The sequence below is a fragment of the Heteronotia binoei genome, chromosome 13 (assembly GCF_032191835.1).
Source record: "Heteronotia binoei isolate CCM8104 ecotype False Entrance Well chromosome 13, APGP_CSIRO_Hbin_v1, whole genome shotgun sequence".
Classification (NCBI taxonomy): domain Eukaryota; kingdom Metazoa; phylum Chordata; class Lepidosauria; order Squamata; family Gekkonidae; genus Heteronotia; species Heteronotia binoei.
This window is the reverse complement of record NC_083235.1, coordinates 17,228,921-17,253,581: the sequence shown is the minus strand read 5'-3', so window position 1 is coordinate 17,253,581 and position 24,661 is coordinate 17,228,921. Positions and strand designations below refer to the sequence as shown.

At 48.0% G+C, this 24,661-nt stretch overlaps 1 protein-coding gene across 1 annotated transcript in view; it reads left to right on the top strand.

Annotated features, from left to right (window-relative positions):
* Positions 1–23,453, top strand: part of PTPN18 (protein tyrosine phosphatase non-receptor type 18) — a 78,785-nt gene extending 55,332 nt beyond the window's left edge. Inside the window, exons 11-17 of the mRNA XM_060252351.1 lie at positions 829–918; positions 9,094–9,173; positions 12,845–13,164; positions 14,086–14,168; positions 15,506–15,533; positions 19,462–19,566; positions 22,992–23,453. Of these exons, the coding sequence (XP_060108334.1) occupies positions 829–918; positions 9,094–9,173; positions 12,845–13,164; positions 14,086–14,168; positions 15,506–15,533; positions 19,462–19,566; positions 22,992–23,059 (774 nt within the window). The 3' untranslated portion in view covers positions 23,060–23,453. The remainder of the gene's footprint in view (positions 1–828; positions 919–9,093; positions 9,174–12,844; positions 13,165–14,085; positions 14,169–15,505; positions 15,534–19,461; positions 19,567–22,991) is intronic.
* The last annotated feature ends 1,208 nt before the right edge of the window (positions 23,454–24,661 follow it).

Genomic DNA, 24,661 nt, shown 5'->3' with positions numbered 1-24,661 from the left:
CGCTCACAAGGCCTTGAGCCTTTTGTGAACACAGTGCCATTTTTGAAGGTGTTTTGGAGACACTTTTTGTGTCCCTATGGAGTCCTATCTTCAAAGCAGCCATTTTCTCCAGGGGAAGGTCTTGGTCATCTGAAGATCAGTTGTAATAGCGGGAGATCTCCAGGTGCCATCTGGAGGTCAGCAACCCTATAATTTGGGGGTTTGAACTTCTCCACAAAATAAGTGAAACCTGAAGTACTACCCTGGATCTGAAATAATAGATTTGAATAAGGATTTTAAATAAGCATTTTATTTTGGGGGGAGGGAGGAGATTTACATATTATGTGTTTCAAAAAAATATATAAAGAGAATTTACTCAGAGGGACCTCTGAGTCGGGGATACATATTGCTTGGCTCTATTGGCTTCAGGATCATGCCAACCCCCCACCCCACCCCCGGCTCCTGGTCTCCTGGGCACTCTTGACTTTTTCTCATATAATTCAGTGGGACACACTGTGATTAGGGTTACCAACAGAACTAGAGGACAATGTCCTGACTCTTTAGCAGAGGTTTAATGTATAGAAATGGCCAGTGAATCTTTTCTTGGCATGGAGGGTGGTTAAATAACACATCCTGGGGTGAAAAAAATTCCATTAAGTGTCTGTTAAAGAGAGAGGACTTTTTTTCCTCCAGGCAGTTGGCAACTCTAAGAGATACACCACTTTTCTATAAACAAGCATCTACAGATTCTGTATGACACTAGATGTCAGGGAAACCTTGAGCACAGGTTTTTATGTGGAGACAAATGGCAGCTTCCTTGTCAAATCCATAGTCTTTTCTTCTTGGCAGGAGCAGTACGAGTTTGTATATCGTGCGGTCATAGAAATATTCCGGACTAACTTGGGCATCTCTGTCCCAAACTACGAAAACCTCAAGGAGGTAAGAGCCAGAATGAAAAGAAGCACCGGGCCTATTCTAGTGCTTTCCACAGAGGGGCAGTGTTACCTAATTCAGCTCGTGGAAACACCCCCTGAATTGGTTTATTCTCCTTAATCTTGGCCACTTGCCTCTTTAGCTGTGCGAAGCTGGCTTGTTATTTTTCCCTCAGTGGGCCATTCTGTTCCATTTCCTGTCTTCTTCTGTTCCTGGACGACCTGGAAATTGGCTTATGAATATGTATCCACAGCCAGTGTTGTTGCCAACTTCCAGGGGGCCACTGAAGCTCTCCTGGGCTTACAGCTCATTTCCAGGCGACAGCTGGTTAGGCTTCACCAAGTATGCCAGGTCCCCTTGCCATCATGGCAGGGAGGTTTCGGGGTCGTTCTGGGGGTGGGTGGGACGTCATGTGTGGCGTCCTTGATGCGATGACACCATTGTGCTGGCAGCATAACACACACCACTCTAGTTTGGGGCAAAACTCCATGGTTTTTTGGCTGCAAAACCATAGAGTTTGCCCAAAAAACCAGCATCACCACACAACATTCTCAGTACATTGACATCACCGGGAAGTGATGTCACACAGTGATGTCCGTGTTTTGGGGTGGGGTTTTCCCTGCTGGCTAGTGGCAGATTGAAACTCCCAAAAGCGGGGGAACCCCTGCTGAGACCTGAGGGCTGGCAACCCTAGCACCATCCTCCAAAACTCCTAGTATTTCCAGAGCTGAAAACCTTATCGCCACTAGCTGGGCAGAATAAAGCTAGTGTCTGCTGGCTCTTCCTTCCACACTTCGAAACAGAGGAAGCTCTTTTTTAAAAGCTGTGATTTACTTGGGGGAAAGAAAGTTCAAGATTTTTAACTAACCTTAAAAGAACATAGAATCATAGAGCTGGAAGGGGCCTCTAGGGTCATCTAGTCCACCCCCCTGCACAATGCAGGAAACTCACAAACACTTCCCCCTAAATTCACAGGATCTTCATTGCTGTCAGATGGCCATCCAGCCTGTTTAAAAACCTCCAAGGAAGAAAACTACTGTACTTGTCATCTCTCTTATTGTGTGCATGACCCAGATTCGTAAGCTATGAAAAGCATTTCTGGAGTAGACCCAGGGCTTTTTAAAAGCAGGAATGCAGTTCTGGCTGGCTTGGTGTCAGGGGGTGTGGCCTAATATGCAAATAAGTTCCTGCTGGGCTTTTTCTACCCAAAAAAGCCCTGCTCATCAGTGTTCCCTCTAAGCTGCAGAGTCTTGTGAGCAAAAATTCTACTTTGTGAGCTGGCATGAAAGTTGTAAGCTGCTGGCATTAAAGCTGTGAGCTACTGCATAAATTAGTATGCTCTGGGCTCATCCTGAGCTAAGAGCTGGAGGTTAAAAATCTGTGAGCTAGCTCACGCTAACTCAGCTTACAGGGAACACTGCTGCTCATAAATATATACTTCTTATTGATATATTGCATTTGGAATACGTTTCAACTTTTGAAAGGCTGACATTTTGGTGATTCCCACATCTGTTCCTAAGCATTTTTGATCGTATTGTGAATGTTCTGTATTTTTTGAACGTTCGTGTCTCGATAATAATCATTGCAATACAAATAATTGTCTTTCAAGCTCTAAGAATGTCTTGGCTGTGACACTGTGCTATTATAAGAGTCTTTTGTTCCACAATAATCGCTCCATGCTCTACCTGTCTTGTTTTTATACCTACCTAGTCCAACCCCCCTGCACAATGCAGGAAACTCACAAACACTTCCCCCTAAATTCACAGGATCTTCATTGCTGTCAGATGGCCATCCAGCCTGTTTAAAAACCTCCAAGGAAGAAAACACTTCCTTCCTAGAGGTTGGAAGCAGTGTTCCCTCTCAGTTGAGTTGGCGTGAGCTAGCTCACAGTTTTTTAGCCTCCAGCTCACACATTTTTGTCTTAGCTCAAGAACAATGACCCCGGAGCAAACTAATTTATGCACTAGCTCACAACTTTAATGCCAGTAGCTCGCAACATAGAATGTTTGTTCACAAGACCCCACAGCTTAGAGGGAGCATTGGTTGGAAGCCGTACTTTTTCCTCTCTCCCTCCACGTAGATGCTTTGCCTTCAGCCACCACAAATCTTTAAGCTGGATGGAAGGGGGAAGCAGCAAGATACCCAGGAGCAGTGTCCCCTCTCAGTTGGGTTTGTGTGAGCTAGCAAACAATTGTCAAGCCTCTGGCTTACACATTTTTGTCTTACTTAGCTCAGGAAAAATGGCCCCAGAGCAAACGAATTTATGCAGCAGCTCACAGCTTCTGTGCCAGTAGCTCACAAAGTGGAATTTTGGCTCACAACTCCACAGCTTACAGGGAACTTTGCCCGGGAGTCATGCTAAGAAGCATAATGTTTTGTGGAATCTCTGAAAACCAGAGGGGAAGCATCCCGCTAGCTTAGGCTTGCCGGTTCCCCCAGGCCACCACCAGTGAGGGATGGGGGTTAGGGTTGCCCAGGGCTTTTCTTTTGTTGCAGGGACTCCTTTGCATATTAGGCCACACCCCCTGCTGTAGCCAGTCCTCCTGGAACTTACAGTAGGCCCTTTGCTAAGAGCCCTGTAAGCTTTTGGAGGATGCGTGGCCTAATGAGCAAAGGAGCTCCTACTACAAAAAAAGCCCTGGGGTTGCCAAGATCCAGTATGGGAAACTCCTGGAGATTTGGGGATGGGGCCTGGGAAGGACAGGGACCTGCTACAGAGCCCACCCTCCAAAGCATCCATTTTCTCCAGGGGAACTAATAATGTCTGAAGATGAGCTATAATTACAGGGCATTTCCCAAGTCCCATCTGGGAGATGGCAACCTTTAAAAATCCCTATATTAGGGTTGTCAAGACTGGGTTGGGAGGTTCTTAAAGATCTGGGGCGTGGCGTCTGAGCGGGGCTGGGGGGTGGGCTTAGAGGAGGGACCTCTTAGGGGAGTATAATGCTATTGAATCCACTTGGATTGCCATTTTCTGCAAAGGGAACTGAACTTTGGAGCTCATTTGTAATTCTAGGAGAGCTCCGAGCCCCACCTGAAGGTTGGCAACTCTACAGAAAGGCAAGCTTCTCCCTCCCTCCCCCCCCCCCCCAACACACATGTCTCTTTTGCAGAAGTTTTGAGGAAGTGCCTTTCTTACAATCTCACTTCCTCATAAACACAGCGCACAGCATTCCTGCCGAGTTTCGGCTTTGTAACCCTGATACCGTGTTTGGCAAGAACGGAGTGGCTCTTCCGCTGCAAGGTAGTTCTTACGGGACTGGAACTGGGAGCTGAAGGGTGCAGGGCAAGACAGCGGTCCAGTCAGTGGTATTTCACAGGGCTGCCAACCGTAGGTTGGGAAATAATTGGAGATTTAGGGGGCGGAGCCTGGGGAGGGTGGGGTTTGTCGAGGGACCGGACTTGGGGGCAGTAGAATTCCATAGACTCCACCCTCCAAAGCTGCCGTTCTCTGCAGGAGAACTGATTTTTGTCATCTGAAGATCTGTTGTAATTCCAGGAGCTCTTCAGGCCTCACTTAGATGTTTTAATGAACCTATATTGCACAGGTGGGCAAGTTTGCTTAATGTAAGAGCCACGTAGAATAAATGTCAGATGTTTGAGAGCTGCAGGACATGAACATCATATTTGAGGGAAGGGAGGGAGGGGGGAGGTGGAAAGAAAGCAACTTTAACTTTAAATGCATTCTCCAAGCCACCTGCTGGTTCGGCTTGGAAAAGAGATTGAAAGAGAATGCCTTCTCCAAGTCATCTGATGGGGCGGTGGGGGCTTCAAGATCTACACAATATGTGTGAAAGAGCCACATGTGGCTCCCGAGCCACAGTTTGGCCACCCTTGTTCTGTTGTAAAATTTATACTCTTTTCATTAGCCTATTATATTAATATTGTCTTTTGATGACTTTTATCCAACAATAACCAAATGAAACAAAACTCACATTTTTCCTGCACTTCCCCACAATGTGGACAACGTTCTGTAGAACCCCAAGTTGCATTATTCGATTCCTTCATGACTTTAGAATGGAAAATCCTTGTCATACAGCTAGCAACTAAAATGCTGGCACAAAGGTTGAATGCTGAAGGACCTTCGTTCCAACTGAAAGTACAGTCGAGTCAAGCCACAGTTATATTTTACTTACTCGAATCAGTTGTCAATGGTAAGTTAAGGACTTTCAACTCTACAGTTTATCTACTGGAATTTCTCTCTCTCGGCTTGACTTCGCGAACGAAGATTTAAGAAAGGTGCAGCAGTCCACGTCTGTTGCAGGCTCGCTGGTGGCTGACAAGACCAATGCGGGACAGGCAGGTCTGGCCACAGTGGCTGCAGGCTGGAATTTAGTTGCTAGCTATATGACAAGTCATTCCAAGTTGTTAAGGAATTGTAGGTGGCTGATGGTTCTACAGCAATTTGTCCACATTGTGGGGAAGTACAGGAAAACGTGAGTTTTATTTAATGTAGTTATTGTTGGATAAATGTTATCAAAAGACTACAATAATATAACAGACTGAAAAAGTCAAGTATAAATTTTTCAATAGAGGTTCATTAAAATTACATGGTAGTGTGATTTAGCATGGTGCTTTTTTCTATTTTGTGTACTTCGTACTGTGGTCCCCTAAGAGTTGCCAAATCCCTCCACCGCTGCAGCTTGGGACTGTTCTCTCTTGCACACAAAGCACGCAGGACGTAATGATGTCACCTGGAACTGACGTCATTGCACTGGGGACGCTCTAGGACTTGCGACAAAATTCTATGGTACCATAGGAATTTGCTGCAATTCCTAGAGCATCACGCAGGGGACGCTCTAGGACTCGCAATAAAACTCTATGGTAACAGAGTTTTACCATGATTCCTAGACATCACTTCTGGGTGATATCATCGCACAGGGCACGTCATGCAGCGACAGGGCTCTTTGGGGGTGGGAATCCCCCTGGCAGCTTGCTCCCTGCCGGTGGGTTGGGGCCCTTCAGACCAGGGGATCCCCAGCCCACAGAGGGAGCTTGGCAGTCCCCTTTTTGGTTGTTATTCACCTAGATTGTTGGCAACCCTAGATATTTGAAAGTCTCCCCCTTGCTTCCTTGCTATGGGGTTAGGTGGGACACAGTGAGAGGGAAGGGCAGCTGGTGAGCCACTCTGAATTTTTTGTAAACCAGCTTGTCATAGCATCTATCCTTCATTATTTGAACAATTTCCCCCCGTCCGCCATCCCCAGCTGGCCTATTGGGATTGGCTTGAGTTGATCTAGAGAGTAGGACGCCCAGATGGGTAGACAGATGGAAGGATGGATGGGCAGATGGGAAGGTCTGAAAGGGGGGGGGGGGCGGCTAGGGGAGAACACAGTTTGCTATGCTCTCTGCTACGCCTTCCGCCTGTGCTGGAAATATTTTTAGTCTGCGTGGAAGACAGGCCAAGAATACAGCGTACGATGAAGCCAGTTCCCATGGGAACTTAGTTTTAGGCAGATGGGCCATGTCAAAGTCAATTCATTAAAAGCCCTGAAATAAATAAAAAGAAAGCCTGTCATATACAGAAGACTGTGAGGAATGGTAACAACAGTGGTTGTAGATTTTCCAGGCTGTTACCCCAGAGGTAACAACTGCCATTAATTGGAGCTTGAGTTCAACTCCGAACTGGCTTTATCCCCAAGTTTGCAGCTCATGAAGCTAGAATTAAAGAGGGAATCTCTGAGCATAGCAAGAGCCCCGTGACACAGAGTGTTAAAGCTGCAGTACTGCAGTCCTAAGCTCTGCTCACGACCTGAGTTCGATCCCCGGTGGAAGCTGGGTTTTCAGGTAGCCGGCTCGAGGTTGACTCAGCCTTCCATCCTTCTGAGGTCGGTCAAATGAGTACCAAGCTTGCTGGGGGGAAAGCGTAGATGACTGGGGAAGGCAATGGCAAACCACCCCGTAAAAAGTCTGCCGTGAAAACGTCGTAAAAGCAACGTCACCCCAGAGTTGGAAATGACTGGTGCTTGCACAGGGGGCCTTTCCTTTCCCTCTGAGCATATCGTTAAAGTCAAGGTAATGAAGCCTACAGAATTTCAGAGTGGGGGCTGTGTTTTGTGCCTTCAGGCTGTCCCTGGACTGGAGCTCTACCTCTAGGAGCTTCCAGCATATCTCTGATGGCACCCAAAGGGACTGCCAATTCTGGGTTGGGAAATATTTGGAGATTTTGCCAAAGTCTAAGGGTAGTGTTGCCAAACTCCAAGTGGTGTCTAGAGATTTCCTGGCGAGATCAGGTCACATGGAGGAAACGGCCACTTTGGGAGGCGGGCTCTATGGCATTACCTCAGGCCCCACCTCCCAAATTGCCAGTTATTTCCCAACCTGGAGTGGGCAGCCCTATCTAAGAGAGCAGGTACATAAACCCTAAGTGTACAGAGAAAAGAAATTTTGGTTGGTTTGGTTTTTGACAATCACGATTTCTTTTTCTGTGTGGTCAAGGTATATAGAACTAACCACTTTAAGTGAGCGTTTGGCACCTGATGAAGTGAACTCGGAGCTACATTTTAAATGTTTTCTGTCTTTGAGTTACCGCAAGGATGTTTGATGAGTCTTAAAAGCAGTTTGTAAAAGAGCCCCATGGCACAGAGTGGTAAAGCTGCAGTACTGCAATACTAAGCTCTGCTCACGACCTGAGTTCGATCCCTGGCAGAAGCTGGGTTCAGGGAGCCAGCTCTAGGTTGACTCAGCCTTCCATCCTTCCGAGGTCAGTAAAATGAGTCCCCAGCTTGCTGGGGGGAAAGTGTAAATGACTGGGGAAGGCAATGGCAAGGGAAAGGTCCCCTGTGCAAGCACCAGTCATTTCCGACTCTGGGGTGACACTGCTTTCACAACGTTTCCACGGCAGGCTTTTTACGGGGTGGTTTGCCATTGCCTTCCCCAGTCATCTACACTTTCCCCCCAGCAAGCTGGGTACTCATTTTACCAACTTCAGAAGGATGGAAGGCTGAGTCAACCTGGAGCTGGCTACCTAAAAACCCAGCTTCCGCCGGGGATCGAACTCAGGTCATGAGCAGAGCTTAGGACTGCAGTACTGCAGCTTTAACACTCTGCGCCACGGGGCTCTTTTTGGCAATGGCAAACCACCCCATAAAAAGTCTGCCAAGAAAACATTGTGAAAGCAACGTCACCTCAGAGAAATGACTGGTGCGTGCACAGGGGACTACCTTTTACTTTTTAAAAGCAGTTTGTGCTTCTTAAAAGGAGAACTGGCCAGAGTGCTTACTTGCATTACAAATGCCTCTGCTTCACATCCTCTTCCACAAGAACAACAGCCCTGCCTCCTTTGTGTAAGGAAAGAAAGGGAACAGGGAACCTGCTGTATGGTTAGCGCCTTTTCTGCTAGTTCCTTATGACTGGATATCATTTTATGTCCCCTCGGTAAGGCAATTAAAAACAGTAGAGTCACCGCCGAGGCAAATTCAGGTGGTTATTCAAATTGAAAGAAGTACAGAGGTCGTTGGTAACCTTGACTATAATGCGTGTGTAAAACTCTGCCATAATAAAGGTATTATTTGAGTTCAACAGTGAAAAACGTCGCAGAGCTGAGGATAAAAAGGCGTACATTGGCTAAAAATCCGTGCAAAGATGACAGCGGGGGGGACAACGTCACGGAGCCAATCATCCGCTGCAAAACTGTGTGAAAATTTAATAACTTGTAATCAGTGTCCCCCCTAAGACCAGCATAGCTCACCCTCAGGGCTTTTTTTTTTGTAGCAAGAACTCCTTTGCATATTAGACCAAACCCCTCTTATGTAGCCAATCCTCCAAGAGCTTGCAGGGCTCTTAGTACAGGGCCTACTGTAAGCTCTATGAGGATTGGCTACGTCAGGGGGGTGCGGCCTAATAGGCAAAGGAGTTCCTGCTACAAAAAAAAAAAAGCCCTGGCTACCCTCTGAAACCATCTCGCTAAATTCAGAAGGAGATAATGAACAAACGGACGCTTATCAGGAGTTACGATCTGGAGCTCTCAGCCTGCCATCGTGGGGGTAATCCCCACTGGAGAACATGGAATTTACTTCTGAGTCGACCTTCGTAGGCTTGCTGCCTCATTCTCTCTCCCTAGGATGTTCAGGGTTAATGAGTACTGCATCGGGGCACACCCTTCCTGCACCCGGAAGTCTCAACAGCTGTGTTGGTCTTGAACATCCCTCACTTCCCTCCTTCTCTTCCGTTTCTGCACAGAACTGTCTTCCTCTGTATGACGACGTCCTCTCCTTCCGACACCCAGCGGTGCCCCTGCTCAAACGAAACACCATCCTACGGTAAAAGAAGGGGTTTAGGAATGGAGCTTTTGGGATGATTAGCCGATGCAGAACAGGGTTTTATAGAAAAACAGGGCCTCTCCTGTAGCGGCCCCTGAGTTGCAGCAGCTCCTGAACAGGAAGGTCCAGTTGGCATGACTTTGGGGCAGTTTTAAGAAGGTTCTTAAATGGTTTCTTATCCCAAAAATCCTTTTGAGTAGTAAAAACATGATTCCACCCCCACCCCTCCCCGGCAGCTGGTTATGTATGTTGGCATTTTACAGTTGGTATAATGCTTGTTTGGAGGGTTTGGGCAATTATTATCTATTTATTTATTGCACTTCTATCCTGCCCTCCGCAAACGGGCCCTCTTTATGATTTGAATACGTGAAACTATGGCTCATCAGTAAATAGGGATGCCAGTTGCAGGTTGGAAAATATCTGAAGGTTGTGGAGGTGGAGCCTGAAGAGCATGGGGTTTGGGGAGGGGAAGGGCTTCAACTGGACTTCATAGAGTCCACCTTCCAAAGGGGCCATTTACTCCAAGTGAACTGGTCTCTGTCGTCTGAAGATGAATTGTAATCCCAGATCTCCAGCCACCACCTAAGTGGATGAGAGAACTTGAAGTAAAAGATGTTGCAGAAGAGCGTTAACATGGGGTTGTTACAAGAGGCTGGTAACCCTGGAAGAAATAGGAAGGACTACTCCGGAGGAATCCAAGTGGGCAGCCGTGTTGGCCTTAAAGGTCAACTTGACTCCTACTTTGTTCGACTCCTGAGGAAGTTCATTGATTAAATGAGCCTATATCCGGGCGCTCATAGGACCTTTCTCGTAATATTGCACTGTGAGAATGGACCTGTGTTGTAATATTGTTATGCGAATGGACATTTCTAGTGCAGTAGAAAAAGATTATAAATCAGGGGTGGCCAATGGTAGCTCTCCAGATGTTTTTTGCCTACAACTCCCATTAGCTCCAGCCAATGGCCATGCTGGCTGGGGCTGATGGGAGTTGTAGGCAAAAAACATCTGGAGAGCTACCATTGGTCACCCCTGGATTATGTGGTTTAAAAGGGTTTTTCTTCAATTGTTTTACTAAACATTGTTAGCCAGTACATCACAGTATTTGTTGCTCTTATTGCTTGTTATATGAACTGTGATCCCTTTTTGTCGGAGGTTGTCAACATTTGCTGGACGAGAGCCCCATGTGGCTCCGCCCCTTTCCAAAAACACTTGACGGGCCCCAGGAAAAGTATCAGATGGTACTCCCGGGCAGCATGTGGGGACCCCTGGTTTCGAGGCATAAACAGTGGAGATAAGGCTGAGACTAGATTTGGGGTGGCGCAGGCAGGCTAGAGAATGAGAGCACCAGATGCAGAGTTCCCACAAAACAGGAAACGCCTCCTTGATCCATTGAACAATGCAGTTCCCCGGTCTGGAGGAGCAGGGAAGAATTTCATCGCCAGCGTTGCAGTGACACTCTGGTATCTGAACAAAACCTCTATGGGAAAAATAGCTTCTACTATAGAGTATTTGCCCAGATACCAGAATGGTGCTGCCAGGGCCAGTCCTTGGACTAGGCAAACCAGGAGGCTGCCTGGGGCATGGCCTTGGCAAAGGTGCTAGTGCGAGCCCCAGGAGGGTGCTGGAATGGCCCTCCCACACGCCCTTGCTTCTGTGGTGAGGGAAATACCTGTGTCATGATCTGTGCAGCACTGAGAGACAAGGCCTAGGGAGGCCTGGGCCTAAAGACCAGTGTGGGAGCAGAAAGCAGACACAGTTTACAATCTCCACAATGCTTGGCACCCACTGTAACCAATCAGTGTCCAGGGATTATATGAGGAGATGGATACATAAACTTTGTGAGCTGTGGAACTGCGTTCTTTTCTCTCACAGAGTCAGGCTGGGAGGACAGTCTGTGGCTGAGAGAAGGATAGAGTGCGTCACAGGCAGTCAGCCTGGGGGAAAGGGCTGTGGGCCCTGACAACTAACAGGCTAGGGCAGGGGTAGAGAACGTTGGCTCTCCAGATGTTTTTTGCCTACAACTCCCATCAGCCCCAGCCAGCATGGCCAATGGCTGGGGCTAATGGGAGTTGTAGGCAAAAAACATCTGGAGAGCCAACGTTCCCTACCCCTTGGCTAGGGGCAGTAGAGGTAGCTGCGTTAGGGTTTATTTTCATTTTCCTTTATCCACTGTTATATCTATTAAGCATCTTGCCTTGTTCAAATACCCATCCCTGTATTAATAAACCTTAATCTTTTTTAGTGTTCTCTGCCTGGTCATCATGCCTGGTTTTTTTCCTCGGCTTAAAGGGGCATTTTTTGGTTGGGTTTGGGAGGGTATTCTGGGCCTTCCCAAGGGACCATTAATCCAGAGTGGTGGCAGTGTAAGGCAGCAACCCACTGGGTTCATGACAACCTGTGAAAGCAGCTGCTGAGGAACCGCGTGCCTGTGCCGCAGAGCCTGCCGCAGGGCTGTCCGTCACTCCGCCAGCTGCGTCAGACATGTGGCGGAACTAGGGCAGCCTCACAGCGCGTTCCGCGGCGAAGGTACACAGCTGCTCCCTGCCACTTTCAGAAGGGGCAGGGCACCCTGCATAGGGCGCTGCTGGTTGCTGCAATGCTGTGACATCACTTCCGGCTCATGCAGGAAGTGACATTGCTGTGCTGACTGGCCTAGGCCTGCATCCCTCATCAGTAAGGCCCCTTGCTGATCAGCTGATGGGGGAGGCCTACTGTAAGCTCTTGGAGGATTGACTACATCCTAATATGTAATATGCCTAATATGCAAAGGAGTTCCTGCTACAAAAAAAGCCTATTCCCCCCTTCCTTGTCGGGCAACCCCCTTGTGTCATTCTTCAGGGTCCCCTGTCCTCCTGGGACATTTTCTGGAGTTCAGTGGGAGGTGGTAGGCTGGAATTTTCCATTCTCCATTGGAAAAAAAAATCCACATTCAAGGCTTAGGCCTCCCTCCCGCCCCTGGTGAGTCCCCCCTGCCAGTTGCCAGGAGGGATCTGGCAACCCTAGCATGGGAATCGCTATAGATTGCCAATGTAATCTGAACCCAATCCATGCTTTTGAACAAGTATGCTCTGCTGCAAGTTCATCTCAGCCTAAATTGCTTCCTAGGGTTGCAGGGCTCGATTAACAATTAGGCCAAGTAGGCACTGGCCTATGGGCTCCACGCTTTTAGGGGCCCCAGGCCAGCTCCCCTCCCCCCCCCCCCCAGTTTCCCCGCTGCTTGCAGCGCTCCCAGCCTGCACGCACAGCCAGCAACTGAGCCGCCCTTTGCCCAACTTGCCTGGTGTGGCTGTTGCTGGCGTCGTTGCCAAGTTTGCCTCTCTCTGCCTCTCCTCCGCAGCTTTGTCAAAGGGGCTTTTGAGGAGGTACCTGCAGGCTGCAGCAGGGCCATGGGGAGTGGGGCAGGCGTGCCGATTCTGAGATAATTTTGCAAGGGGCCCCCTGAGATTTTGTCTGCCTAGGGGCCTCCACAGGGTTTAATCCGGCACTTGTAAGGTTGAGGATAAAATGGAGGAAGGGAGATCAGCGCAAACTCTCCTGAGCTCCTTGGAGAGAGGGTGGGATAAAATGTATTTAATAAAAAACATACATTCCATGAGAAAATTAAATTCAGAACTATCTCTGTTTGTTCTTTGGCCAATGAGGTGTGGCTGATTCGGTATTCTCTCTTCCAGGAGCATTTCAGTGCCCACCGATCCCACCCTTGCAGCCCTTCCGGAACTGCCTCCCAAGATGGGAGACACCTACGCGGTAGTGAACAAGTTCCGGCAAAGCGGAGGACAGGTTTCTCCCGCTGGTGAGGCTCGGCAAGATGGAGATGCACCCTTGTATACCTCGGTGAAGCCTCGGGCCAATAACGTCTCGGATGGCTCAGCAATTGATCCAAACGCCTTCTTGGGATTGCAAGCCAGCCATTCGCTGCCCGGAAGCCCCCTAAGGAGGCCACCTCCCAGTTTAGCCTGTGAATACGCCTCTGTTAACACATCTGCTCCAGGTAATGCATAAGGATAGTGGCTTTTGCGTGAACTATTGTACTGAATGTTATTTCTGTAATCCCCCCAACAGCTCTGCAAAGTTGGCTGATATTATAATCTATAATAATAATTCTCTTGTGGTAGTAGCCAAATCGAGCGCAGTCATTGACTATTATGTGCAGGAACAAATTATTGGCCCATCACACGTTGGTCACCATATCTGGCCTACCATTGGCTGACTCCCCTGCCCCCACCTATTGTAGGCCTAGGAATGTTGAACAAACCACCAAAACAATCTTACCTCAAAGACAGCCACATCTCCAACTCTTCTCTGTGTCCTCTCTGTCAACTACTTTCAGAAAGGACTGCGGAGCTACTGCGGCCTCACAAAAGGCCTCCCAGCACATGCAGCCTCTGAAGGCTGCAGAAATAGCCAGGGAGGCCAGACCCCACTGGGAGTGTTTCCTCAGAGACCATGGCTGCTGCCTGGGAAGTTCTAGCCAGAGGCTGTTGCTAGGCAACCCAGGCTGCTTTTGTCAGTAAACGGAGAGGCCTCAGGGGAACAGAATGGCATACACAGTCCACTTTCCAAAGCAGTTATTTTCTCCAGGATGGGGAGAGAGATCTGTTGTCTGCAATTCAGTTGTGATCCCAGGAGATCTTCAGACTCTACCAGCCCAGTGTTGTTACAAAAAATAAAAAATAAGAACATGCATCAAGTACAGATTCTTCTTTAGGGGACAGGATAGCAGTATCCCGTGTAATATTCTGAAAGTTCCAATACCGTTTCTTGAGAAAATCTGAGCACAAAAATCTTCCTTCATCTAACTGTCAGGGCATTAAATCAGGGTTAGGAGGTGAAGTATAAATGTCTTGTCTCAGAAGGCCTTTACCTGGAAATTGGTGACTCAGGGCTGTTTGTTTTCGTCTCTCCTCCACAGCTGATGTCACCTCCAGAACGACCACTTCCCCATCTCATTCTAACGGACTTGGCAAAACCTTCCTGCGGAACTTGATGCCCCCGGTATGTCATTTGCATTCTGCCAGGTTCCCACGTCATAGGGCAGCAGTGAACAGCTGAATTGAGCCATTGTAGCCTTACTGTTTAGGCAAATAGAACAAAGCAGTAGAAGACAAGTGCACCTTTTAAGACCAACTAAGTTTTATTCAGAATATAAACTTTCGTATGCTCTTAAGCAGACTTCATCAGACAATTGGGAATGGAAACAGCAATACTTAATATAAGTGGGCAGAGTAGTATCATGGGAATGTTTTTGGCAGATTAAAAGAATCACAAATAGGGATCTGTGTCTGTTAGTGTTAGGACAAAACAGGACTGGAAAAACACCGGAGGGTGATAAAAAGCAGACTGCTGTCGTAGGTGCAAAGTACCATAAATCTAGGTAACATTCTGGCTTTGTTAGTTTAAATAGAGGGCATGGTTTCTCAAGAGATTATAACAACCATTATAGTTTGCCATTAGAAAAAAAGGAAGACATTAAAATACAGTTTGTTTTTTTGTATTGACATACTCAAATGGGGGATATTGGCTGTTTCTCTTATTGCATATACCAACCCATCCTCCACTGTATTTTAATGTCTTCCTTTTTTCCTAATGGCAAACAATAAAGGTTGTTATAATCTCTTGAGAAACCATGCCCACTATCTAAACTAACAAAGCCAGAATGTTACCTAGATTTATGGCACTTCGCACCTACGACAGCAGTCTGCTTTTTATCACCCTCCAGTGTTTTTTCAGCCCTGTTTCGTCCTAACACTAACAAACACAGGTCCCTATTAGTGCTTCTTTTAATCTGCTAAAAACATTCCCATGATTCTACACTGCCCACTTATATTAAGTATTGCTGCTTCCATTCCCATTTGTCTGATGAAGTCTGCTTAAGAGCATACGAAAGCTTACATTCTGAATAAAATTTAGTTGGTCTTAAAAGGTGCACTTGTCTTCTACTGCTTTGTTCTGTTGCTTCAGACCAGCCCGATTGCCTGCTGGGATCTGTTTAGGCAAACAGTTTGTAATGCTTTTGGCCAGGGGTGGCCTAATGTAAGAGCCACATAAAATCCGTTAACCCAGTTTGGCCACCTCAGCAATAGCCTGCCTCAGTAAGGAAGCTGATCCAACCCAATAAAAGCCTGCCATCAAAGCAGCTTAGCAGCACAAGGTGTTTCTACTGCAAAATTAATTGGAGTTTTCAAGAATCAGTCCAGTTGCGGCCACCACCTCAGGCACCCCTCAGTGATAGTTTCCCTGCGAGTCTTCGGTCATCCAACACATTTGAGCAAGTAGAGAAACGCAAGTTTATTTTCTTTCACTTACCTTTTTTCCCTTCTCTTTTTCTTTAGGTTTTTGCTTTATCATCTGGGAAGAAAGGTGAGACAGAAGGGGTGGGAAAGAACTTACATCATGGACTCTTTTTTTGAGGTGTGTGTGTGGGGGGGGGCGTGGTTTGCATGACACAACCACCCCATGCATTGAAAGAGGCAGAATCTGCTTCCCATGAAACACCATCCAGCCAGAAGGAAAGATGTCCTGTCCTCTTAGCAGGAAGCCAGCATGGTACAATGGCTAAAATCTCTGATCTGGAGAATTAGGTTTGATTCCTCACTCCTCCTCCAAATGAAGCCTGCTGGGTGACCTTGTTCCAGTCACAAGTTCTCTCAGGGCTGTTCTTTCAAGAGCAGTTCTCTCATAACTCTCTCAGTCCCACGTGCCTCACAAGGTAAGGTGCCTGTTGCGGGAAGAGGAAGGGAAGGTGATTGTAAGCTGCTTTGAGACTCCTCAGGATAGAGAAAAAAGGTAAAGGAAAGGTCCCCTGTGCAAGCACCAGTCGTTTCCGACTCTGGGGTGACGTTGCTTTCACAATGTTTTCACGGCAGACTTTTTACGGGGTGGCTTGCCATTGCCTTCCCCAGTCATCTACATTTTCCCCCCAGCAAGCTGAGTACTCATTTGACTGACCTCGGAAGGATGGAAGGCTGAGTCAACCTGGAGCCGGCTACCTGAACCAGCTTCCGCTGGGATTGAACTCAAGTCGTGAGCAGAGAGAAAAGCAGGGTCCAAAAACAAAGACCGATTTCCCACTAGCCTCGCCTCGCTCTCACTCTCCCCTTCTCGGCGGGGCTTCCGTAGGATTTCGCAAAAGCTGCTCCGAGGCCGCAACTCACCCCGCCTCTTTCTTGCAGGAAACAAGATCCTCTAAAAACCCGTTTCTGTCTGCCGCGCGAAAAAGGCAAAGCTTGTCGCAGCCCTGGGGCAGATAGTGTGAAATCCGACGGAAGCCCCGTGGAGAAGAGGAGCGTGAGGGCCACATAAGGCTAGCGGGGAATCGGTCAAACTCTTTTTTCTTCTTCTGGCAGTGGAATGTGCCGTGAAGTCACAGCAGACTTATGGTGACCCTCTGGGGTTTTCAAGGCAAGAGACTTCAGAGGTGGCTTTGCCAGTGCCTGTCTCCGCATCACGACCCTGGTATCCCTTGGAAGTCGCTCATCCAAATGCAGACCAAGGCCGACCCTGCTTAGCTTCCGAGATCTGATGATAATGGGCTAGCCAGATCTGGGGTGGGGAAGAGGAGGAGATTGAATTTATACCTTGCCCTTCACATGGCTCAGGTTGACTCAGCCTTCCATCCTTCCGAGGTCGGTAAAATGAGGACCCGGCTTGCTGGGGGGGGGGGGGGGATGTAGATGACTGGGGAAGGCAATAGCAAACCACCCTGTAAAAAGTTTGCCGTGAAAACGCTGTGAAAGCAGCATCACCCCAGAGTTGAAAACGACTGGTGCTTGCGCAGGGGACTACCTTTACCTTTTGAGCCCTGTGGTGCAGAGTGGTAAAGCTGCAGCACTACAGTCGGAGCCCTCTGCTCATGACCTGAATTCGATCCCAGCGGAAGCTGGTTCAGGTAGCCGGCTCGAGGCTAACTCAGCCTTCCATCCTTCTGAGGTCGGTAAAATGAATAACCAACTTGCTGGGAGGAAAGTGTAATGACCGGGGAAGGCAATGGCAAACCGCCCCGTAAAAAGGTCTGCCGTTAAAACATTGTGAAAGCAGCGTCACCCCAGCGTCAAAAACGACTGGTGTTTGCACAGGGGACCTTTCCTTTCCTTTATGTGGAGTCTTAGAGGGGCTTACAATCTCCTTTTCCTTTCCCTCCCCACAACAGACACCCTGTGAGGTAGGTGGGGTTGAGAGAACTCTGAAAGAACTGCTCTCCAGAGAACAGCTCTGAGTGAACTGTGGCTGACACAAGGTCACTCAGCAGCTGCATGTGGAAGAGTGGGGAATCAAACCCAGTTCTCCCAGATTACAGTCCATGCTCTTAACCACTACACCAAGCCACTGCACCAAACTTGTAGAGGCTTAATATACAGAAACAGACAGTGGGAGCTTCTCACATGTGAACCCAGGGCTTTTTTTGTAGCAGGAACTCTGTTGCATATTAGGCCACACACCCCTGATGTAGCCAATCCTCCAAGAGCTTATGAGGCTCTTAGTCCAGGGCCTACTGTAATCTCCAGGAGGATTGGCTACATCAGGGGGGCGTGGCCTAATATGCAAAGGAGATCCTGCTCCAAAAAAAGCCCTGTGTGGACCTGAGTGTTGCCTCCAATCAGACTGATATTAAAGGCCCAGCTAGAGGGGTTAAAAAAAAAAAAAAGTAAATGTAGTCCTCTGTGCAAGCACCAGTCATTTCCGACTCTGGGGTGATGTTGCTTTCACGTTTTCACGGCAGACTTTTACGGGGTGGTTTGCCATTGCCTTCCCCAGTCTTCTGCACTTTCACCCCAGCAAGCTGGGTCCTCATTTTACCGACCTCGGAAGGATGGAAGGCTGAGTCAACCTGGAGCCAGCTCCCTGAACCAGCTTCCGCTGGGATCGAACTCAGGTCGTGAGCAGAGGGCTCCGACTGCAGTACTGCAGCTTCACCACTCTGCGCCACAGGGCTCTTCAGCTAGAGGGGACCAGAGTCAAAACCAGCTATCCGTGGTTTTCACCCCAGAGGCAGCTGCATCTTGCCACAAGCCAAGCTAGCCCGTTGCATGCTTGGGGCACATCCTGCTCACTTAAAGAGATTGCCAAGTAGCCGGAAAAAGTCTGAAGAACTGCTGACATTCTGTAAAATCGGAACCAAACCACACCATACTTATTATAATACTCATTTATATCCTCCTTCCATCACCCCACAGCCTTCTGAGGAGCTCAGAACGTAACAGGGCTTTCTGATTTTATATGGGCCAGTGGCGGAGTCTGCGTGTGTCAATACTGAGAGTGGCACGTGGCCTGCCACACTTTTAAAATGCGTTTTTTAAAAAAGGGTTTTGGGTTTTATGGCAAAACTGGCTAAAAAAGTATCTAAAGAGAGGCCTGCTGAAATGATGGCCACAGACTGCCCTCTAGTGGCCAATGTGGATGTGTTGACTAACTACCTATCTCTTTGCCCTTTCAAATGGGAGCAGAAGCTGCTTTAATTGTGCAGAGGGGTGGAATTCTAGCAGGAGTGCTTTGCATATTAGGCCACACACCCCCTGATGTTGCCAATCCTCCAAGAGCTTACCAGTCTACCTTAGGGACCGTCTCTCCCCACATGTTCCCCAGAGGGTACTTAGATCTGGGACACAGAATTTATTATTGATCCCCGGGCTGAGGGAGGCAAGACTGAAAACCACCAGAGAGAGAGCCTTCTCAATCACGGCCCCCTATTGGTGGAACCAACTTCTGGAAGAAGAAAGAGCCTTGTGGGATCTCGCCCAGTTCCTGGGCAGGCCTGCAAGACAACATTGTATCGGCTTGCCTTCAACTGAATTTATAGTAATATAAGAGGATACCCAAGAGTGCTGAATGACACCATAAATCAGGGGTGGCCAACGGTAGCTCTCCAGATGTTTTTTGCCTACAGCTCCCATCAGCCCTAGCCCATATGCAAAGGAGCTCCTGCTAGAATTCCACTACAAGCAAACGAGGGGCAAGGGGTGGTGCAATCCAGAGTTCACCTTCTCTTGGGATACCTGAACACACAGTTCTACCCCCACCCCCCATACAAGCACACAGGACTCCCTATAAGCTGGACCCAGCTGCATCCTGCCCTCGGAGACTATTTCAGATCCAGCCAAATTTCCCCTGTGCCGAAAACTTTACCAGGAAAGGGCCAGCTTGCATCCTTCTTTCAGAGTGGTCTTTCTAAGAGCTTGCAAGCCAATCTGTGTTGCTGATACGCAGGGGAGGGGGGGAAGAGATTTGCACCAGTATTTTTGTCACGGCCTTGGCGGCAACAGACATGAACAGCCCTCTCGTTTTCCAACAGCTCTGACATCACCCCGGAATATCCCCCAACAAGCATATGAAGATGTAGGCGATCCTGTTTCCCGAAGCGTCCCAAGCACGATGGGGTCTTCCACCAATCCAATGGGTGAGTAAAGGGAGCAGAGGCCGTAGCTGAAGACCTCCATGGAGTGGGTGGCTGTTTGCGTGGGAGAGGAAGGTAAAGGTAGTCCAAGCACCAGTCGTTTCCGACTCTGGGGTGACGTTGCTTTCACAATGTTTTCACGGCAGCCTTTTTACGGGGTGGTTTGCCATTGCCTTCCCCAGTCATCTACACTTTCCCCCCAGCAAGCTGGGTACTCATTTTACCGACCTCGGAAGGATGGAAGGCTGAGTCAACCTCGAGCCAGCTATCTGAACCCAGCTTCCGCAGAGCTTAGGACTGCAGTACTGCAGCTTTACCATGGGGCTCTGGGAGAGGAAGAGGACGCATCAAAATTTGGCCATAGAGGTCAGCGGGGGATTTAATATAGGTTGTATGCACGCACGGACATCATAGAGGGCTGCAGTCTTTCAACTACAGCTTTTAACCACTACACCAGTTTGGTGTAGCCAGTTTGGTGCAGTGGTTAAGTGTGCGGACTCTTATCTGGGAGAACTGGGTTTGATTCCCCACTCCTCCACTTGCAGCTGCTGGAATGGCCTTGGGTCAGCCATAACTCTCGGAGAGCTGTTCTTGAAAGGGCAGCTGCTGTGAGAGTCCTCTCAGCCCCACCCACCTCACAGGGTGTCTGTTGTGGTGGAGAAGATATAGGAGATTGTAAGCCGCTCTGAGACTTGGATTGAGAGAGAAGGGCGGGGTATAAATCTGCGGTCGTCGTCTTCTTCTATGCCTAACTTGCCTTAACCCAGTATTCAACAGTGTGCAAAGTTAGTTTAGTGACTGACAAATACCATGAAAGGGCTGGAAAAATGCAGCTCCCAGACCTAGATTTTAATTCTTAGCTCTAGCATATATCTCAGTGCTAAACATCTCCAGACTGAGGTGGACTTGAAAGCCACAGTTGTAGTTCCAGAGCCTGAACCCATCTCTAGATAATACTGAAAGTTCTATAAATATTTTTGGGGGGGTAGTATTGATGAGAAAAGGTGGCAGTAACAAAGAAGTTTAATCATGCCTTTTCCGTCCCCAGCCTCACAACAGTCATAAGAGAAGCCATGTTGGGTCAGGCCAATGCCCCATCCAGTCCAACACTGTGTCACACAGTGGTCAAAAAACCCAGATGTTATCAGGAGGTCCATCAGTGGGGCCAGGACACTAGAAGCTCTCCCACTGTTGCCCCCTCAAACACCGATAATACAGAGCATCACTGCCTCAGACATAAGAACATAAGAGAAGCCATGTTGGATCAGGCCAATGCCCCATCCAGTCCAACACTGTGTCACACAGTGGTCAAAAAACCCAGATGTTATCAGGAGGTCCATCAGTGGGGCCAGGACACTAGAAGCTCTCCCACTGTTGCCCCCTCAAACACCGATAATACAGAGCATCACTGCCTCAGACATAAGAACATAAGAGAAGCCATGTTGGATCAGGCCAATGGCCCATCCAGTCCAAATGGCCCCCGCAGTGGCCAAAAGACCCAGGCACCATCAGGTCCATCAGTGGGGCCAGGACACTAGAAGCCCTTCCACTGTTGCCCCCCCAAACACCGATAATACAGAGCATCACTGCCTCAGAGAGAGAATTCCATCAATACGCTGTGGCTAATACCCACTGATGGACCTCTGTTCCATATGTTTATCCAATCCCTTTTTGAAGCTGTCATCATTTCTAACATCACCTCTGAAAGTGTTCAGATGGCAAGCCTACGGGCTGAAGAGCTCCAAAATGCCCTATCGTGAACAGCCTTTATTGACTTCTTTTACTGAATCAATCCATTGCCTGTTGGGTCCTCCATTTTTCATACTGCCTTCAGCATTTCCTAGCATTATTGTTTTTTGCAGGGGCACTTTGTCTTCTCACAAGGTGACCAATGTACAGTAGCCTCGGTTGAAGCATTTTAGCTTCTAGGGAATGTTCAGGCTTGATTTGATCTAGAGCTCACTTATCTTTTGTGGGGATTCATTCAGTTTAATACATAGAAGTGTGTTGGAATGCAGGCTTGAGGAACAGAAAGAGATAAGAACTTGGACGGGATGTTTTGCAGCCTAGTTTGATTTATGTCTCAAAGAAACTTGCTGTTGTTTTTATTGTACGCATGTGTGAGCTACTGTCTCTGGGCAGAATACACAGGGTAATTAATTGGCTGGTACAGGTGGCATGTTATTAAGTCATGAAAGATATAAAAGGCAGCCCTCAGTATTGGGAGGGGTCTTTTGGTGCTTTTGTGCTTGGGGGCTTTTGTGCTTTTGGTCCTGTAGGAACTAAGAATGTACCAAGAAGATAATAAAGAGTTTTTGAGTTATGAAGAAGCTTCTGACTGATTTGCGCAGCACTAGATAACTTTTTCCAGGCGCCTCCTTGTGTGCATGTGTGTGTTTTTCTTTTGGTGTAAATCTTTCTCTTATCACCAGTGCATGGGCTGGATCTACGCACTTGGTCCCAGCTTCTGAATTACGACAATCTTTTGGGCAGTCTGCAGTTATCTGTGAAAACTCTCCTCCGACACGTTTCAAATGAATTGACTCTCTTCCTGTCAGCCTTTCACATCCATATTTAGTAAGAGTGTTTAGCTATACTGTGAAACCTCTACAACCAGGGGTGGGGAATGTTTTTTTTCTGCCGAAGGCCATTTAGATATTTATAACATCATTCGCGGGCCATACAAAATTATCAACTTAAAAAATAGTGCTCCACTGAGGGAGAATGATTCAGGCCGGCAAAATTAATACAAATGTTTTTCTATTTGAAGTCATGTGGGGAGAGCCTAATTTGGCGCACACACACCCAAGCCCACCACCCTAGGCAAATGCCTAGGTCCAGGGCTTTTTTCTGTAGAGGCCACCATGTGGCTTGGCTTGGCCCAGCAATCCCCGAGGGCCAGACCAAGTGATCTCGAGGGCCATAAATGGCCCTCGGGCCAAACGTTCCCCACCCCTGCTCTACATGCATCCCTTTGGTTACCAAATTCATTGAGTTTTTCATGACAAGAAAGAGTGGGAAAGATTAAAAAACGCCTACTATTGACCAATGGGTGAACAAACTGTGGGATGACTTTAAGTAAATTGGCTTTTAATACTTCTAATTGCTCTCCTGCATTAATAGGATAGAAAAGTGATAAGACCATGGTACCCTATAGTTTGCTATCTGTTACAAACTGATCACTTATCTGTTGCAAACTGATTACTTACCTGCTAATGTAGTATACCAGAAATTGATTTTTAGAATACTTTATATATGTTGTATTTTTTTCTGTTTTCATTCAACACACATTGAATATCTATACTACTTTATACCGTTTTATTTGCATTTTAGAATTTTTAAAACAATTTAAAATTTGAGGAAGAGTGGGAAACCATCCAAGGAACGATATAACAAGTATCTCCGTCTCTTTTCTCTCCCCTGCACAGGGTTTAACTTCCGCATCGGGAAGCCGAAGGGACCGAGAGACCCTCCCACTGAGTGGACCCGAGTATAAGCGGCACTCGGCTGGGGGGAAAAGATGGACGCTGCTTCTGCCACGGGGCTGAATAGAGTGGTCTGAACTGCCATCCCATTTAGCCCTGCATGAGGGAGTGGATGTACAGTGTACAATCAGCAAATTGCCCCAGGGGACTGCCAACACTTTGGCAGACTTGGAAACTGGAAAAGAAGGAAGCCAGAAGTGTGAGCCTGGGAAGTCTCCGACCAAGAAATATGGATTCTTCTTCTAAACGGGGAGGGGCCCAGATGAGACAACTGTCTATCCCACTTCAGCAGGTCTCAAGTGGTCCCGGGGTCCAAGTATGAGATTACCCTTGAATATTTTAGCCGGCAAACATTCCCAACTTCTGTGCCTCAAATTAAACACGTTCCTCATCGGCCTGAACAGATTCCTAACCGCACGAGGATGCTTTACCTCATTCTCCACGTTCCACTGCCAATCTGAAGTTTTCATAGAATCTTAGACTTTGGTTTCAAATGGTGTGTTTGGTTGTTAACCACCCTGAGCTCTGTGAATTCCGAGAAGGGTGGTATATCAATCTAAATAAACGTAGGCCATCTAATCCAACCCCTTGCTCGATGCAGGATCAGCCTAAAGCATCCCTACAAGTGTTCGTTCAGCCGCTGCTTAAAGACTGCCAAGTGGAGGGGGGCTCACCACCTCCCTAGGCGGCCCATTCCACTACTGAACTACTCTTCCTGTTTAAAAGAAAAGCATTTCTAATATCCAGATCAGGAGCCACATGCAGCTCTTTCACACACATTGTGTGGCTCTCGAAGCCCTCACTGCTCCAACGGCTGGCTTGGAGAAGGCATTTCTCTCTTTAAATCATTTCTCCAAGCCAAACCAGCTGGCAGCTCGGAGAATGGGTTTAAAGTTGCCTTCTTTCCACCACTCCCTCCCTCATCTATTTTCTTTCCTTCCCTCCTCCCTCCCTCTCTCCTTCCTTCTCTCAAGCACCTGACTTTCATGTCTTGTGGCTCTCAAACATCTGACGTTTATTCTACGTGGCTCTTACACTAAGTACACGAGCCCCGTGACGCAGGGTGTTAAAGCTGCAGTAGTGCAGTCCTAAGCTCTGCTCACGACCTGAGTTTGATCCCTGGCGGAAGCTGGGTTTTCAGGTAAGAACATTAGAGAAGCCATGTTGGATCAGACCAATGGCCCATCCAGTCCAACACTCTGTGTCACACAGTGGCCAATATGTGTGTGTGTGTGTGTATACACACACACACACACACTGTGGCTAATAGCCACTGATGGACCACTGCTCCATATTTTTATCCAATCCCCTCTTGAAGCTGGCTATGCTTGTAGCTGCCACCACCTCCTGTGGCAGTGAATTCCACATGTTAATCACCCTTTGGTAGCCGGCTCAAGGATGACTCAGCCTTCCATCCTTCCGAGGTCGGTAAAATGAGTCCCCAGCTTGCTGGGGAGGAAGCATAGATGACTGGGGAAGGCAACGACAAACCACCCCGTAAAAAAGCCTGCCGTGAAAACGTGAAAGCGACGTCACCCCCGAGTCAGAAACGACTGGTGCTTGCACAGGGGACCTTTCCTTTCCTTTCCTTACGCTAAGTAAGTTTGTCCACC